The following is a 19,061-nucleotide window of genomic DNA, read 5'->3' on the forward strand; positions in this document are numbered from 1 at the left end:
GGAATTTGGAGGGGATGTTGTCATGGCCAGTGGCCTTGTTAGGTTGGAGGGCGCTCAGTTTTTTGAGGACTTCAGCTGTTGTTACTTGACCACGATGCTGAGCGGTGAGGAATGTTCACTACAGGTAGGCTGTCCTCGTTACTCAGCAGAGAGCTGGAGTGCAGAAGAATGCACTTCGCAGTCCCAGCGAGCGAGCCTCCACACGTCCCGGGGTCGCCGAACGGGGAAGCACAGATACTGTAGGAACGTGGGGCTTTGCAGCGATGTCAAACCACTACCACTCGACTTTCACCGAAGAAGTTCTAAAAAGACCCAGAGGACCATGAGAGGATACAGAGGGATCAAATACATTCTGTTTGTCTGTTGTTTCATTTTATGGGTAAGTTGCAATGGTGTTCGTTTTTTATGGATTGCATTAAGCAATGAAGGAACAACCTTGTTTAGGCTATACAGCATTGATTGATTGAAAACTTTATTAACAGATTGCAGAATGGGTACAATACAGTACGGCTCAATACACACAATTGTTAAGGGGATGCAGACCAGAGAAAGACTTTTGTCTTGTTTACATCAGGGTCCCCCATTTTTTATTCATAATGATGCATGATAGCAGTCAATCATAGTTGTGTAGCAATAACATAAATAATGTTTAGATCTCTTTAAAGGTCTGATTTAGGATGTTTTACAGCATGGGCTAGATTGTATTTGTTAGTTTGTTTGTTATAAAAAAAATGTAGTAGGTGGGTTTGTTATTCACATGGTATTGAAGATGATATGTGATTATCACCTAGTTTTTCCATACTTGTCCAGGTAGCAAGCGCTGTCCTAATCGCTGTGGGCATATATGCAAAAATTGCGAAAGAGAAAGGTCAGTTGACAAAACAACATTACTTGCATGTTCACTCTGGGTGTGGGTGTGGGTGTGTGTGTGTGTGTGTGTGTGTGTGTGTGTGTGTGTGTGTGTGTGTGTGTGTGTGTGTGTGTGTGTGTGTGTGTGTGTGCGTGCGTGTGTGTGTGCGTGCGTGTGTGTGTGTGTGCGTGCGTGTGTGTGTGCGTGTATGTGTGTGTGTGTAGGCCTATGTTTAAAAACAACTATACCACACAAAATATGACAAGGTTCATGAAAATATATATATATTATATATACTATACATACCTTGTATTGTATAGATAGAATATATGTTGTATATTATGTTTAGTTTATATTTTTAGTTTATAGTTTATTTATAGCTTATTTAGTTTAAAGTGATAGTTTATATTGATAGTTATAGTTTGTATAGATAGAATATACGTGTATTGTGTTTACAAATCTACTATGGTTGAGGAGACCGGAAAAACAAGCATCTCACGTTTGCATGTACATTTAAAAAAGATGTGCCAATGGGGCGGTCAGGTGGCGTAGCGGAGATTGCGTTTGTCACCAACCCCGGAGACGCTAGGATTCGCCTGTTCGAATCCAGCTCACAGCTCCGGCGTTGTCACCAGCTTGGCTGGCCGTTCACACTAATACAATTGGCAGTATTAGAGGGTGGGAGAAGCTGGCAGGGTGGGTCCGGGTCGTTGTAAACAGCGACTCCTACAATTCGGTCGGGCGCCTGCTAAGCGCGGATAGGACCTGAGTGGGATAGTGTGATCCTTCCACACGCTACGCCCTCTCAATGAGAATCCGCGCTGCCAGGTGAAAAGAATAGCCTCCACTCTCCCAGACCGACTGTGGGGGGTAAGTGCGCAGCGACCAGGAAGGGGATTGGGAATTGGCATAACGACTAACATTGGGATGGGAGAAAATCTGAGGAAAATAGAGGGGGGAAAAGATAAAAAAAAAAAAAAAAAAAAAAACCGTGACAATAAAATTATCTGAATCTGAAAACACAGAAGAATCTGACTTTGACCTTTGAATTTGTTATTATTTGATGGGGTATATTATACACTCAACATTTCTAACGTTAAACTGTGAACGTGTCTGTGTTTCCATAGATGTGGTCGACACACTGACCTCCGACCCGGCCCTCTTCCTGATCGTCGTGGGCTCCCTGATGTTCATGATAACATTCCTGGGCTGCTGCGGAGCTCTGCGCAACGTGACGTGTTTACTGAAGACCGTGAGTCTCTTTGCCGCTCCAGGACTCTCCCAACATGTTCATATTATTATTATTTTCTTGTTTATTGCTTGTTTGATTCTCTGCAAAACACCTTGTAGACTTGCTATACAACAGGAGTTGTACTGCAATAGCCCTATCACTGTAAGAAAAAACTCTGCAAGAAAACGTTAAATGTCTGGCATCAATGGTTGTTGCCAAATACTTACTGTCAAATTACAGTAAAATCACATACATTTACAGATTACAACCTTTATTTAATGGTTAATATTTTGATAAAAGGTCATTTACTGTATTTTTATGGTATTTACACTTAAAGTAGAAAAACAAAAGTAATCTGTAAAATAATACAGTGAATTTCCTGTTAAAAAACATAATTTATTTTACAGTGTACATCATTCCCTGTATAAAGATGTTCTGCGCCAGTAGCTTCTATAGCTATAGTGTGAATCGCATGCCTGACCATTATGAGGATATTCTTATTTCCAATGATTGTACCATAATAACCAGTAATGCTCCTCGCCATGTAGTTCCCAGGTAGGTAGAGTGAGTTTCTGACTGTTTTCCTGTCTTCAGACTACTACTAGACTACTACGTACTGTACTTATTCAAACCCAGCTAAGTTTTGAAGTGCAGTGAATTTGAATAAAACAAAACTTAAAGTTGATGACCAAATTATCTCAGAATGAAATCTGTCGTGCCTTTAACGGGGCTTCACTGATGCAGGGAATGTATTTGATAGGAATTGTGCTCCACACTTATTACTGAGTAGTTATTGTATGATTTCCTCTGGTATGGAAATCTGCCCTAGGGATTCCTTTACACAAAGGAGGTGATAATCTGGATAATGTTTCCAAGTTACCATGGCAAAACTTCTGGAGATTTAGGTAAGTAATCAACAAAAAACTATTTATCTCAAATAACTAAATACTAAGCCCACACTAATCAGGGTTTAGAGCCAATCACAGCACAATATCAGGAGTCAAATGATATAATTTCAGAGGTAGATAAGTGGAAACACTGCTGCCCTCTTCATAGACAAAAGTCGATTGCCATCTGCTTTTTTTTTATTATCAAATAAAATATATATATATATTTTTAAACATAAAGCAAGGCAACACAATACAGTAATAATAATAATAATAATAATAATAATAATAATAATAATAATAATAATAATAATAATAATAATAATAATAATAATAATAATAATAATAATAATAATAATAATAATAATAACAAGACCACACAGTACCACAACAATAATAATAGCAACAATAACGACATTAGCACAACATCCTCCCCCACTCCCACCCCAGGACCCCAGGACCAACACCCCGACCCCGCTCCGCTGCTAGATGGTGGCCTTTACTTTATCAGCCGCTGCGACCCACAGCTCAATGCTGGCCTGTCCCACGCCATCTGGTCCGGAGCAGGGTTAAGTTCAGTTAGCTGGATGAACTATGGCCACACCCACGCAAAGAAATCCCAGCTCCCTTCCTGAAATATTTCTCACAGTCTAGATCCCATTATACCATTCTGAATTATGTTTTTGTGCTTCGTTTAAATCATAAATAAATCATATTCAGCCTATAGATTTACTTTGTCCTAAATAAAATAATGCACGTCATATACGGCGCTCGGAGTCGTGATACACGCTGCATGTGGTTATTTTAATAACGGCGCATTGCAAATGTGAATCCCGCTGGGATATTTTTAATTAATGAAATCGGCCGTTTGGCTCTGATTAGTTTCATATATTCTCCGCTGTAGATTTGCTTAACGGAGCGCCCGGATTGTGTTTCATTCAAGCATAAAATTGAAGTGTCTATGCGTGGATTGTGGTTTTTGTGGATTATGAATTACGAGGAATCTGAGGATTGTTGAATTGTATCATCACTCACACGTTATTGTGATATTGTAACTGGGATTAAAATGTCTGATGAGATGCGCTGTTTGACGGATTTGAGCAATTGAATGAGCCGTTGACGTCACATTAATGCATTTGAGAATAAAGAGATAAAACTTCATTCAAAAGAAAAATATTCTAAACACGGGTCTCTTGTGCATTGATGGATACACAATGAATATATCCCGTCTGGCACAGTCGTGCAACAGCTAGTGCTCACTCCTGTCAAGCAGACGACCCGAGTTCGAAACCCCGCGTTTCCAATATCATTTTTTTGGAATATAATATTAATGAATATACGCAAAAGTAGCCTAGTTTTAAGTTAAAATATTATGAATCTACATGCATTGAGGATGTCATTCTTTATATAGCTCTCAACGTGCACCAAATTTAAGTATTTACATTGCAAAAAGAAAAAGAAAACTAGAAGAAGGGGGATTCGAACGCGGGTCGTCCGCGTGAAAGGCTAAATGAACAACCATCAGACCACGGTGCCAGACAAATGAAACATCAACCATACATCCATCAATGGATAAGAGAGCCGTATCCTTATTCTGAAACTGTTGAACTAATTATTTTCGCTAGCAAGATCTCATTTGATTATCCATTCCATGAACCTACTGCCAGCAGGGCACGTTTAAAGAAATATAATCTGATTGATTGGGGTAATGAGGGACTTAAAATTAGCCTATAGATTATGCATTTAACTTGTCGGCGAGGCTATTGAGCCGTACTGCAATCTGTTAATAAAGTTTTAAATCAATCAATCAATCAATGCCGTTAGAAAATCAGGATTTCTGCTATCGACACTTGCTGTCTTTTCAGCTGAGGCGGGCGCGTGCAATTATCCTGGGTCTCAAGTCTGGTTCAAATGAACGAGACTGAATCCACCTTCGAGGAACAGGAAAATCCCGGATTCAAACATCGGGTTAATTGAATCTGGATAATGGGACTCTTGATCGACTTAGTTGAACCAGGTACGGGGAATAGGGCCCTGGTTCAAACTTTTTGATCTGTTGTCATAGTGATTTAGACAATCGAGCTTCGGGGAATGGAAAGGTCTGGCTTAAGTCAAGCTATGCTGAAAATTATCCGGCTAACTCAGTTAGCCAGGTATGGGGAACGGGGCCCAGATCTATCACTGGGCACAGACACCATCCTCACCATTGTGTCCTTTATGATGAAGTAGGTTGGCCTTCTCTTCCTGACGGGTGCAACAATCGTTGGTATTTGTTTATTCTTAATGGTACCAAAGCACCTCAAAGGCACTAAAAACAAGATTACAAACATCACAAAACAAACTGGTCAGACTACTGCTTGACCTTACTCCTATAGAACCCACCTCACCCCTGCCCACTTTGACAACCTAGGATGGCTTAGAGTAGACGACAGAGTACAGCAACTTGCAATGGGCCTGGTCTACAAGATACACTACATGACCAAGGTACCCATGTACATGTCAAAATACTTCCCAAAGGTCAGTGAATACCACGATCACAACACCAGAGGGAGCTCCACAAATCATGTAAAACCAAGATTCGGCTCAAACAAGGGACTAAACACGTTTCGCAATTATGCCACATCAATGTGGAACGCCCTACTATACCCACAGCCGTAAAATAATGTGAATCCCTACCACCTTCAAAACCACTCTCAAAGAGCACCTACGGGAGACTGCAATTAGAAACTGGCCCCGGTAAATGTCCAAACCCAACCCCCTCCAATGTACAGTTTCTTCCCCCTCAAATGTATATATTCTCTTTTAGAAACTCTGTCTGGAAATAAACAGTACTGTATATTTGTATATCTTCTATGTCATAAATGTCTGGATGTAACAGTACTGTAACAAAACTTCATCAAAACATTTACACGTCGTGTATGTCATAAATGTTATGATGAATTGAAAATGGGGGACCCTGATGTAAACAAGACGAAAGCCTTTCTCTGGTCTGCATCCCCTTAACAATTGTGTGTATTGAGCCGTACTGTATTGTACCCATTCTGCAATCTGTTAAAAAAAAATCAATCAATCAATCAATCAACTTGGAAGGTCAGTCTTTTCTATTGATGCGCCCAACACTCTAAAGTTGTAGGATCTTCCAACATTTACATGATTTAAGAGAATGATTTCTGGTCACTGTGTGTCAACTTGCGACTGTTTTAAGCGATTTTGTTGTTTATTTGTATTTGTATTGTGTCATGTCGACTCTGTTTGTCTTTTCTGTTGATCGTAAACTTGCTGTAAATGAGAGGAAACCTCAGCTTCCTAACGAGTTGAAATAAAGGTTTGAATGAAGGTATCAAGATGGCTACTGGGACAAAATGACTGTCTGTGTGTTCTTTGTGTCTCCAGTTTCTAGGAATCTTGGTGTTGATGCTCCTCCTCCAGATATCAGCTGCTGTGGTCAGCTACCTGTTCACTGACACGGTACTGTTGTCACAGTGCAGCACTATCATACAATGGAAGACATACATAGACACTTTCGCTGTGCTACTAAATAGTCTTCCTTGCCTATATTACTACCTACTACAGGGTTCCCACAAGGTCCTTGAAGTGCTTAACGTGCTTGATTTAAAAAAGAAAAGTCAAGGCCTGGAATTCCTTGAAAACAGCCAATTATTTAACAAGGTGCTTAAAAAGTCCTTGGACTTTTCGTATTGAAAGTTGTGTTCATCCATGATAAAAAATAGTTCTGAATCAAAAAATATAATTTTTTTTATTATCTAAAGTGCAACTAATTGTCAGAAATTGGTTTTAAGCCATAAATATTGGATGCGATTTTCTTTTCATTAAAAAAACAGCATTGAAAAGTGATTTGTGTCCTTTTAAATGCCCTTTTAAAATGGAAAATAGTGCTTAGAAAAGTACTTGAAAGTCCTTGAATTTCATTTTGCAATGTCTGTGGGAACCCTGCTACTATGCTAATATGTATTACTGTGCACTAAACACTGCAGCACCCAAGTTCAACACTGTTTGACGAACATTGTTACTGCTGACCTGTTGCTGAACTTGTAAGTCGCTTTGGATAAAAGTGGATAAAAGTGTCAGCTAATTGATTGTAAATGTAAATCAGCTAAATTACTCAAATGTAAATGTTCATAGACCCTGGCATACAAAGGTCAACAATGTTCTACTAACCTTTAACCCAACCAAATAATACAACGTGCTGCTGTCCACTGCTGTCTCAGGAACACTGTGTGTATTCCCCCCCAAATCTACATTTCTGGAATAGAAATAATAATGTAGATTTGCGTTATTGAAACTTGTTTTAAATCATAAAGGACTTTGTCAATCTTCAATTCAAGATCGTCAAAAGTAGGAGGGCGGCTGGGTGGCGCAGCGGAGATTGCGCTCGTCACCAATGCAAGAGACTCCGGTATCGAAATCCGGCTGTCAGCGTTGCCTCCGGCTTGGCACCGGCTGTCATACTGGCTCAATTGGCAGAGCCAGCGGGTGGAAGTCGATGGGTGGTGATTTGGACGTTGTGGACAGCGACTCCTACAGGTCGGTTGGGGGACGCCTGCACAGCAGAGACAGGAAGTGGCGGGGGTAGTGTGAGCCTCCCATGCATTACACCTCGCCAATGAGAGTCCGCGCTGGCAGGTGAAAAGATGTGACAGGCTGCCTCCTGGTGTACCGGAGGGGACGCGTGATTACCAAACCTAGCCGCATTTCTCGGAGACGCTCTCTGATTGGCCGACGTCAGTTTCTACACTGGTTAAGCTTAGGCACTCTTTCGAAGTTGGTTAAGGTTAGAGTTTGTCTTAGAGCATGGCGATAGAACGCCTGGTAGTTTGCACGTGGAAATGGGCAAAGACACAGCTCGTCACGGATTGGGCAAACGCGTCAGTGGCCAATCAGAGAGCGTCAGTCAGTGCCAATAAGAGAGCGTTTCCGAGAAATGCGGCTAGGTTTGGTAATCACGCGGAGGGGACGCGTGATGCAAGGCTTCTATCCTCCCTACAACCGACCAGTGGGGGGCATAGTCGAGCGACGTTCAAGACAGGGGAGGGGAGAATTGGAGACACGAAATTGGGATGGGAGAAAAATAGAAAAAATAAGGAGAAAAAGTGGACCCAAAAAAAAAAGATCGTCAAAAGTATGAACACATGTTTTAAGACATTTGAGATATCAGTGAACTATCCCTCTGAAGTGCAATCTATTTCCTTTTGGTTCAGGTGATGGAGAGGACAGAGCAACTGCTGAGGAAAACCATAATCCGTTACCGGGACGACCTGGACCTCGAAAATGTTATTGACTTTGTACAAAAAAAGGTGAACGCAGGCAAAATAGCCCCGCTAGTTACTGCACTTTGTTTACATCTGATGTGTGGGTGGGAGTTGAGTGTGGATAGGAGGGGACGGGTTGCTACTGCTGGCCACACCTCAGGCTCTGGGGGAGGAGTCACTACTGCTGGCCACACCTCAGGCTCTGGGGGAGGAGTCACTACTGCTGGTCACACCTCGGGCTCTGGGGGAGGAGTCACTACTGCTGGCCACACCTCAGGCTCTGGGGGAGGAGTCACTACTGCTGGCCACACCTCAGGCTCTGGGGGAGGAGTCACTACTGCTGGCCACACCTCAGGCTCTGGGGGAGGAGTCACTACTGCTGGCCACACCTCAGGCTCTGGGGGAGGAGTCACTACTGCTGGTCACACCTCAGGCTCTGGGGGAGGAGTCACTACTGCTGGCCACACCTCAGGCTCTGGGGGAGGAGTCACTACTGCTGGCCACACCTCAGGCTCTGGGGGAGGAGTCACTACTGCTGGCCACACCTCAGGCTCTGGGGGAGGAGTCACTACTGCTGGCCACACCTCGGGCTCTGGGGGAGGAGTCACTACTGCTGGCCACACCTCAGGCTCTGGGGGAGGAGTCACTACTGCTGGCCACACCTCAGGCTCTGGGGGAGGAGTCACTACTGCTGGCCACACCTCAGGCTCTGGGGGAGGAGTCACTACTGCTGGCCACACCTCGGGCTCTGGGGGAGGAGTCACTACTGCTGGCCACACCTCAGGCTCTGGGGGAGGAGTCACTACTGCTGGCCACACCTCAGGCTCTGGGGGAGGAGTCACTACTGCTGGCCACACCTCAGGCTCTGGGGGAGGAGTCACTACTGCTGGCCACACCTCGGGCTCTGGGGGAGGAGTCACTACTGCTGGCCACACCTCAGGCTCTGGGGGAGGAGTCACTACTGCTGGCCACACCTCAGGCTCTGGGGGAGGAGTCACTACTGCTGGCCACACCTCAGGCTCTGGGGGAGGAGTCACTACTGCTGGCCACACCTCGGGCTCTGGGGGAGGAGTCACTACTGCTGGCCACACCTCAGGCTCTGGGGGAGGAGTCACTACTGCTGGCCACACCTCGGGCTCTGGGGGAGGAGTCACTACTGCTGGCCACACCTCGGGCTCTGCCAAGAGAGGTCTGGAGAAATTCACACCATAAGAAATTACCAGGGGTGTAAAGTACTTGAGTAATTGTATTTTGTTACAATATTAAGTACTGTTTTTGGGGATTTGTACTTTACTAGAGTATTATTAGGTTTGTATACTCTTTTTTTTTTTAGCTTTTTTCCCGGCCCTTTTTTGAGGGCACTCCATCCACCCCCATACTTGTACTTTTACTCAATTACATTTCAGAGAAAAAATACATACTTTTTACTCCTTACATTTAAAATGCAGACAAAGTACAAAGTACAAATCTTGCAGGTCCAACCATTTTAATGAGTATATTTGTTTATCTGGCCGAACTAACGGTAACGTTATTAATCCTGCGGCCACACTTTATTTAAAAACAGCCAATCAAATGGAAATCAATGGAAAATGAACCCGCCCATACCCATGCTGATTGGTCCTTGTGCAAGACTAGAAAGCGGGGATCTTTGACACCTGCTATCAGAAGAATAGACAATCAGAAAAAAAGTTTTTACTTTAACTTTTTAGTACTTAAGTACATTTAAAAGTAGAAACTTTTTTACTTTTACTCGAGTGTGTTTTTAGCCAGATACTCGGACTTTTACTTGAGTACGATTTTGAGACAGTACCCATACTTTCACTTAAGTATAATTTCTGGGTACCTTTCACACCCCTATAAATTACTAAACTCCAACCCATGAGACCAAAACAAAAAATGTAAATACCAAAAAACTTGCAATACCAAGCTGGGCTCTGTTTGACAACATTACATATTCTACCTTTAATCTTTAGCCACATATTTAGCCAGTATATGTGATCACTTTACAAAGTGTGTTTAGTATCACATTGAGGACTAATAGGAGTTTTATATTATGTAAATATCATGTTTCTTATAATGTATGTATCTACCTGCACAGTAATAACCCTAATGCTAACTAATGCATTGTCATGAACTGTATCTCTCACCGTTCAGTTCCAGTGCTGTGGGGTTCACACATATAAGGACTGGTCCGACAACGTCTACTTTACCTGCTCAGATACCAACCCCAGCCTGGAGGCCTGTGGGGTGCCCTTCTCCTGCTGTGTGGGGCTGCAGAACCAGGTTTGTCTGGCGTATTAGTAGTAGTAGTATTAGTATTAGTATTAGTGGTGGTGGTGGTGGTGGTGGTGGTGGTGGTGGTGGTGGTAGTAGTAGTAGTAGTAGTAGTAGTAGTAGTAGTAGTAGTAGTAGTAGTAGTAGTAGTAGTATAGGAATATCAGAGCATTTAATAGTACGTAATGTATTTAGGATTAGGATATATTACATTTGGCATCCCACCAAAATGCCACATGTAAAAATATATATTTTCACGGAGCTTCTTTTTTTTATATCTACTTTTTCCCCTCCTTTTTCTGTGATTTTTCTCCCATCCCAATTTACCTCTCGTGCCAATTCTCCCTCCCCTGTCCTGATCGTTGCTCGCATGTGCCCCCCACTGGCCGGTGGTAGGGAGGATAGAAGCCCATCACATGTCCCCTCCGATACATGTGGAGGCAGCCAGTCACATCTTTTCACCTGCCAGCGCGGACTCTCATTGGCGAGGTGTAGCGTCACACTGCCCCCGGCATTTTCCTGTCTTTGCTGTGCAAGTAATGGGAACAACTTGGGCCCAAAGCGTATTTCCTGTCAGCTATTGATATGAGCAAACTAGGGCTAACCTCAACTAGTCGAATAGTCGACTAATCGATCGAAAGGAGCCGTAGTCGACTGCCAACCTCTTAGTCGAATGAAATAAAAAAAAAAATATATATATATATATATTTTTTTATCCACTTTTTTCTCCTCTTTTTCTATTTTTCTCCCATCCCAATTCCATTGTGCCAATTCTTCCCTCCCCTGTCTTGAACGTTGCTTGCATATGCCCCCCACTGGCCGGTTGTAGGGAGGATAGAAGCCTTGCATCACGTGTCCCCTCCGGTACACGAGAAGGCAGCCTGTCACATCTTTTCACCTGCCAGCGCGGACTCTCATTGGCGAGGTGTAACGTGTAGGAGGCTCACACTGCCCCCGCCATTTGCTGTCTCTGCTGTGCAGGCGTCCCCCAACCGACCTGTAGGAGTCGCTGTCCACAACGTCCAGATTACCACCCGTCGACTTCCACCCTCTAACTCTGCCAATTGAGTTAGTATGACGGCTGGCCCAAGCGGGAGGCAACGGCGACAGCCGGAGTCGAACCCTGTGTCTCTTGCGTTGGTGACGAGCGCAATGTCCGCTGCGCCACCCAGCCGCCATATTATAATATATATATATTTTTTTGGGATCATTCTTTCCAAAAGCAAAGAGGCCTAGAAGCGTGGCTAACGCTAATGGCAGACATGCCAGCGAGGCTAACTGCCTAAGAAAACGGGCACAGAGGCACTGAAAGAGGATTTCACCCGTCTAATGAACACACTAGACAAATATCTTTTTACAAATATATATTACAATGTGACATAGGAAATGTATATCCCGGACCGTATTTTATTCTTAGGCTTATTTTATTCTTATTCGTGACTTTTGTTTTTGTCTACCCAAATGTCTACTGTTTACTGTGAGCGATTTGTAGTGCCAAATTTCCCTCGGGATGAATAAAGTATTTCTATTCTATATCTATTCTATCAAGATGTATCCATCAGTGGACCAATTGCATGCTTTCGCAGAGGACAAGAAGCCTTCAGTTGACTCCTTCATACATAGCAAATTCCCTAGTTAGTTATCTGCCCTCAAGAACGGTCATCCACTAGTCCACAGGTTTACTAGACACACCCAGAAACCAAAAGAGGATCGGAAGTACGGCATTTGCCAACTATGCCCCAAAACTATGGAACACGCTACCAACACACATCAGGAACGCCAGCTCCATACACATTTTTATGCCTTATGGAAAGCGAGTATCTTATTGAAATGTTTTTATTATTATGTGTTTTTAATTTTATGTATTGATCTTTTACTGAAATCTTATTTTACTGTGCTTTGCCTATTGCGGTACTTTTATTACTGTTGTCTTATTAATGTGATGCTTTACATATGTGTATGTTTGTGTACAGCACTTTGAGCTGCATGACATGTATGAAAGGTGCTTTATAAATACATGTTTACTTACTTACTTACTTACTTCCTTCAGACATTAAGCATCGCCCACAGCCCAAATGGAATGACAAAGAAACAAAAAAAATATATATATATATATATATAAAAAATATTGCCTAGAGCGAACACTGCAGTGGGGGGGGGCGGTTCCACTGAGGTCTCTAACCGGTGGGAAACCCTCCCCCTCCAGACGGTGTTGGACACCATGTGTGGCATGGAGGTCCAGGAGCTGGAGGAGAAGTTAGCAGGAGAGGCCATCTACACCACGGGCTGTCTGGACCAGATCATGCGGTGGGCCAAACAGAACCTGCTCCTGGTGGCAGGCTTGACCGGAGGTCTGCTCTTGTTGGAGGTAGGATGTGGTTTGTTTTCTGACAGCTCACACGCTGTTTGATATCAGGGATGTCAATATTACAAATAATATTAGATATATTATTATTAGTACCGCTATATTATTAGATAATATATATATATATATATATATATATATATATATATATATATATATATATATATATATATATATATATATATATATATATATATATAAAAAAAATAATTGATCAAATATTAAAGTGTCTTTTTATACACAAAACAAGACAAACACAATACAGTAACAATAACAATAAAAATACCTCACAATACCACAATAATAATAACAACAATGACATTAGCAATAATGTCCCCCCCGGACCCCCCAGGACCAACACCCCGACCCCGCTCCGCCGCTATATCGTGGCCTTTACTCTCTCGGCCGCTGAGACCCAAAGTCCAATTAGATCATATTATTATTATTATTTTATTTTGATTTAACCAGGCAGATCAATTAAGAACAAATTCTTATTTACAATGACGGCCTGGTGACAAAAGGTCCCCTCGAATTATAATAGAAAAGAGACAGATGATACAGGTAAGGGGAATTATTAAAACACGCATCAAACAAACAACCGCGAGTCCTTACAAGTAGTGAGGGCGATCAATTTGTCCACACTTTTGCATCTCGTTCCAATTAGAGATTAGTTGGAATTACTTTGGCATAATTCTCAACCCCAACATATAAGTGATAAGTGACATGCGAGTGAAGTATATGGGTGGTATAGGAACAAGCTGAGGCACAGAACCTCTGAACAAACACGCCTATAACACAACAAACACACTGATGCAGTGTTGAAATGCATGCAGAGACCCTTTTTTTAATCTGTGCGCATGTGTGTGTGCGTGTGCGTGTGTGTGTGTGTGTGTGTGTGCGCGTGTTTATCCTGGCAGATCCTTATGATCTCATTGGCTGCTGTTCAGACCGCTTGGATAAAGAAAACTAGAAGAGCTGAAAGGAGTGAGTGACCAGGCTGGTGACCAGCATGAGGAGGAGGCGGCACGCTGCTGTGGCTGTGTCTGGACCTTCCACACGCTACTGAGGTCCCTGACAGTGTAACATTAATAAAGTGTAAAAATTGCCAATATGTGTTGTTTTTTCCTTATTACTGTGGGAGAGTGCAATCATCCAATCCACCAAGCAACTCAAAACGAGAGTGAATACCAACAGAAGAATATTGCAGGGGATTTTGGCCATTTATTTTGGGCCACTACCCACACGGTTAGCGGTGTTGCTCATTCCACGAATGCACAATCCTTACGAGTTGTACCTCGTTGTAAAGGTGACTAATCAGATATAAAATACAATACCAATTGGTATTATCTTTTTTTTTATCTACTTTTTCTCCTCCCTTTTTCTGTGATTTTTCTCCCCATCCCAATTAACCTCTCGTGCCCATTCTCCCCTCCCCTGTCCTGATCGTTGCTCGCATATGCCCCCCACTGGCCGGTTGTAGGGAGGATGGAAGCCTTGCATCACGTGTCCCCTCCGATACATGTGGAGGCAGCCTGTCACATCTTTTCACCTGCCAGCGCGGACTCTCATTTGGCGAGGAGTAACGTGTGGGAGGCTCACACTGCCCCCGCCATTTTCCTGACTTTGCTGTGCAGGCGTCCCCCAACCGACCTGTAGGAGTCGCTGTTCACAACGACCAGATTACCACCCTTCGACTTCCCACCCGCTGACTCTGCCAATTGAGTTAGTATGACGGCCGGCCCAAGCCGGAGGCAACGCCGACAGCCGGATTCGATCCCGGTGTCTCTTGCGTTGGTGACGAGCGCAATGTCCGCTGCGCCACCCAGCCGCCAGCCAATTGGTATTATTAAAGGGGAGGAATAATCGACCGAAATAACGTTTCCGAACTTTTTTTTTTATATATATATATATATATTTGTTTTATTTTTATTCGACTACCAGTCGACTATCGGCAAATTTTGGCCAATCAAAGTCGACTATACAAATCCTTAGTCGGGGACAGGCCTAATATATTCCATTACTTTTCCTGATGTTTTAGGTTTTTGCCGTGGTATGGTTTTAGAGCCGGTATTGTGATACTTAGGCTGGTATCGGTATCAAAGTCAAAATGGTATTGTGACAACTCTATATATGACGTCTCTATGTTAACCCTTCATAGTAACCGACAAGCGCTGGACTGCTTTGCATTGAGCATGTTCATGAAGTGAAAGTTGAACTGGGTGGGGTTGTAGTTCTGGAGTTCTGACGTGGCTCCCTGAGCGCCCTCTGACCCCTTCTCCCTGGAGGTGACCCGGTACTGGGCCTTGACCTCTGACCCCTTCTCCCTGGAGGTGACCCGGTACTGGGCCCTGGCGTTCCGGAGAGGGTTGTACTCCGGGCTGATGTGCTCCGGGCATCGGAACACCTCTTTGATGACGTAGCCCTGCTGGGACAAGGCCACAAAGCCGTTCCTGTACGTCAGCATCTTGACGATGGGCGAGTAGACGTACTGGACGTACAACAGGTTTCCTGGGAAAGAGGGGGAAGCGTAAACAATTGCATCTCTGTCGAATTTCTTTTTAACACAAAAGCAAAGCCTATTGTCATATGTGTTTTATTAGATACAGTATTTTTGGTGTATGGTTGTATGGTTTGGAAACAGGGGCTGCATGTGTATCTGTATATATATATATCTCATATGTAGACCTATGTACCTGTATATATATATATATCTCATCTGTGTACCTGACATGACCATGCTAGCAGGCTACCTACCAGTGGAAACACGACCATGCTAGCAGGCTACCTACCAGTGGAAACACGACCATGCTAGCAGGCTACCTACCAGTGGAAACACGACCATGCTAGCAGGCTACCTACCAGTGGAAACACGACCATGCTAGCAGGCTACCTACCAGTGGAAACACGACCATGCTAGCAGGCTACCTACCAGTGGAAACACGACCATGCTAGCAGGCTACCTACCAGTGGAAACACAACCATGCTAGCAGGCTACCTACCAGTGGAAACACGACCATGCTAGCAGGCTACCTACCAGTGGAAACACGACCATGCTAGCAGGCTACCTACCAGTGGAAACACGACCATGCTAGCAGGCTACCTACCAGTGGAAACACGACCATGCTAGCAGGCTACCTACCAGTGGAAACACGACCATGCTAGCAGGCTGATTGATTGATTGATTGAAAACTTTATTAACAGATTGCAGAATGGGTACAATACAGTACAGCTCAATACACACAATTGTTAAGGGGATGCAGACCAGAGAAAGACTTTCGTCTTGTTTACATCAGGGTCCCCCATTTTCAATTTATCAGGACATATATGACATACATGACATATGATACAGATAGTCAGTACTGCTACATCTATACATTTATGACATACCAGATTTGCAAATACAGTACTACCTACCAGTGGAAACACGACCATGCTAGCAGGCTACCTACCAGTAGCAACATCCCAGACTTTGACAGTTCTGTCCTGGGATCCTGTGAAGACGAACTTGTCGCTCTCCGAAAAGGCCGCAGAGAGGACGCCCTCGAAGAAGAAACCCTATCAAACAATAAACAATCAACTATAAACAATGCAGGTAAAAAGTGAAATTCAACTTCTCATATCTAGCTATGAAGGAAGCAATCTCTGTGCGTGCGTGTCTGACTAGCTTAAACAATTGCATCTCTGTCGAATTTCTTTTTAACACAAAAGCAAAGCCTATTGTCATATGTGTTTTATTAGATACAGTATTTTTGGTGTATGGTTGTATGGTTTGGAAACAGGGGCTGCATGTGTATCTGTATATATCTCATATATGCATTTATATAGTGCTTTTTTTTTATCCACTTTTTCATCTCCTGTTTTTCTGTGTTTTCCTCCCATCCCAATTTGTGTCGTTATGCCAATTCCCCCCTCCTCTTCCTGGTCGTTGCTCGCATGGGCCCCCTACTGGTCGGTCTAGGGAGCCCTGAAGTCTATCAGATGCTTCCTCCGAGACATAGGAGACAGCCAGCAGCATCTTTCCACCTGGCAGCGCGGTCAGGGCGCTGTGCAGGCGCCCTGACCGACCTGTAGGAGTCGCTGTTTACAACGACCAGAATACCACCCCACCGGCTTCCCTCCCGCCGACCCTGCCAATTGAGCCAGTATGACGGCCGGCCAAACCGGAGGCAACGCTGACAGCCGGATTCGATACCAGTGTCTCTCGCGTTTGTGACAAGCGCTTAGTCCGCTGCGCCACCCAGCCACCCTTTTATATAGTGCTTTTCTAATCTAGACACTCAAAGCACTTTACAACATAGGGTTAGGGAAATTGCCTCCTTCACCACCACTGGTAGCACCCAACCTTGGGCTACGCAGGCTCAATGGCTACCATACACTGGCACCAGGCACACATCACACTACACAATGGCTACCATACACTGGCACCCGGCACACATCACACTACACAATGACTACCATACACTGGCACCAGGCACACATCACACTACACAATGACTACCATACACTGGCACCAGGCACACATCACACTACACAATGACTACCATACACTGGCACCCGGCACACATCACACTACACAATGACTACCATACACTGGCACCCGGCACACATCACACTACACAATGACTACCATATACTGGCACCAGGCACACATCACACTACACAATGGCTACTATACACTGGCACCCGGCACACATCACACTACACAATGGCTACCATACACTGGCACCCGGCACACATCACACTACACAGTGGCTGAACGGCTCAGGAGACAGGGAATGATATCAGCCAATTAAGGGGAAGGGATGATTAGGTGGCCTTGATGTCAGAGACCTGATTGAGAATTTGGCCAGGAATGTCGGGGAACCCCCTACTCTTTACGATAGGCATCCTGGGTTCTTTAACGACCGAATTCAGTCAGGACCTCGGTTTAGCGTCTCATCCGAAGGACGGATGAGAACCATTCGTCCAATCAACTTCCCACTCGGCGGGTGTATTCCTGAAGACCCACAGGAATGCAGTCAAATATGGTGCCATTTGGCCAGATGGTGGCGCTATAACAACACACTTTACACTTTTATCTATAACTTTTGAACCATAACTCAGAAACAAAATGTGTTTTTCCCTGGATTGTGTCGATCCAGAAATATATTTGGCCAGATGGTGGCGCAATAACAATAAACTTTACACTTTGATCTATAACTTTTGAACCATAACTCTCAGAAACTGATTCTGTGGATTTACGCATCACGCGTTCTGTTCGGACGGAATGCAACGCTGCAAGCAGCACTTCCAGGGGCCAAGTAAGTGGCCAGTTCCTAACGGCCACGTTTTTGAATGAAAATGTATGTGTACTCTTTTTTCCCAAGTATTCTTTGATAAAGCTGTGTTTACCTCTTTGAACTGCAGGGTTATATGGGTATTAAACTCAAGAAAGACTGACCAAAATGTTTATTTTGCATTATTTCTATCCCCATAGTCTCTATACTGAAATATATAACTTCAGTCTAAAATTCTCTCAGTCTGACAAACATATCTTTTTCTTTGCTGTTCTAATCAGGAGCACCGTGTGGGTGTGGTGGTGCTGATGATGAGTATGATAATTGGGCCGAAAATGTTGGTAAACTAGACTAACGATTTTGGCTAGTTTTGACATCAAATTGAGAAACATTCCTGGATGTTTAAGCAGTCGATTGCTATTCAGCACAAGTCAGATTCGCTAATGACATGTGTTGAGTTTTCCGTGAGGACATGTCCCATTCATCTTCCAGCCTGTCTTCCCTCTTCCTATATTCCAGCCTCTTTGCCGGTCATGGTGTCATGATGGAGCGTGCAGGAGAAGCATAGCTTGCAAACAGAAGTGTGAGGGTGTCGCAAGAGGAGACCTCCACAAGCAACGTTTGTTCCAAGTACATAAACATTAAAGATGGCTCCTGTAAAACAGATTAGCTGCCACCCTGGGACTTGTCTAGACCAGTGGTTCCCAAAGTCGGGGCTTTGGAATCGCGAGCAGCCACGGAAGGGCCGCGAGATGATTTCCAAATTTTTTTTATTTTAATTTTTTTGTCAGGCCACTGAACTTAGAAGCAGGCCGGGACAGTGTTTCTAGTTGTATTCTAAAATTCTATTGTATTCTAAAATGTGACTATATGGTTTTATATTAACTTAATAAATAAACAAAAACGAA

The 19,061-nt window shown here is 43.7% G+C and overlaps 2 protein-coding genes across 3 annotated transcripts in view; one reads left to right on the plus strand and one right to left on the minus strand.

Moving 5' to 3' along the window:
- The first annotated feature begins 215 nt into the window (after window positions 1-215).
- LOC311224609 (tetraspanin-33) lies at window positions 216-13,977 on the plus strand. 2 transcript variants are annotated; one of them, XM_084309649.1, is made up of 8 exons: window positions 216-379; window positions 811-868; window positions 1,978-2,102; window positions 6,362-6,436; window positions 8,188-8,283; window positions 10,393-10,521; window positions 12,719-12,880; window positions 13,795-13,977. In XM_084309649.1, exons 1-8 carry the CDS (start codon window positions 323-325, stop codon window positions 13,867-13,869), a joined length of 777 nt encoding a protein of 258 aa, XP_084165775.1. In that variant the 5' UTR covers window positions 216-322; the 3' UTR covers window positions 13,870-13,977. The 2 variants fall into 2 exon arrangements, with proteins under 2 accessions (XP_084165775.1, XP_084165776.1); XM_084309650.1 differs by having other exon boundaries at window positions 13,825-13,977.
- Window positions 13,978-15,029: 1,052 nt separating this feature from the next.
- Window positions 15,030-19,061, minus strand: part of nwd1 (NACHT and WD repeat domain containing 1) — a gene marked incomplete at both ends in the record, with an annotated part of 72,107 nt that continues 68,075 nt past the window's right edge. The window contains 2 exons of the mRNA XM_084311509.1: window positions 15,030-15,385; window positions 16,327-16,432. Of these exons, the coding sequence (XP_084167635.1) occupies window positions 15,030-15,385; window positions 16,327-16,432 (462 nt within the window). The remainder of the gene's footprint in view (window positions 15,386-16,326; window positions 16,433-19,061) is intronic.

This window comes from Notolepis coatsorum (genome assembly GCF_963971535.1).
Source record: "Notolepis coatsorum genome assembly, chromosome: 3".
Lineage (NCBI taxonomy): Eukaryota > Metazoa > Chordata > Actinopteri > Aulopiformes > Paralepididae > Notolepis > Notolepis coatsorum.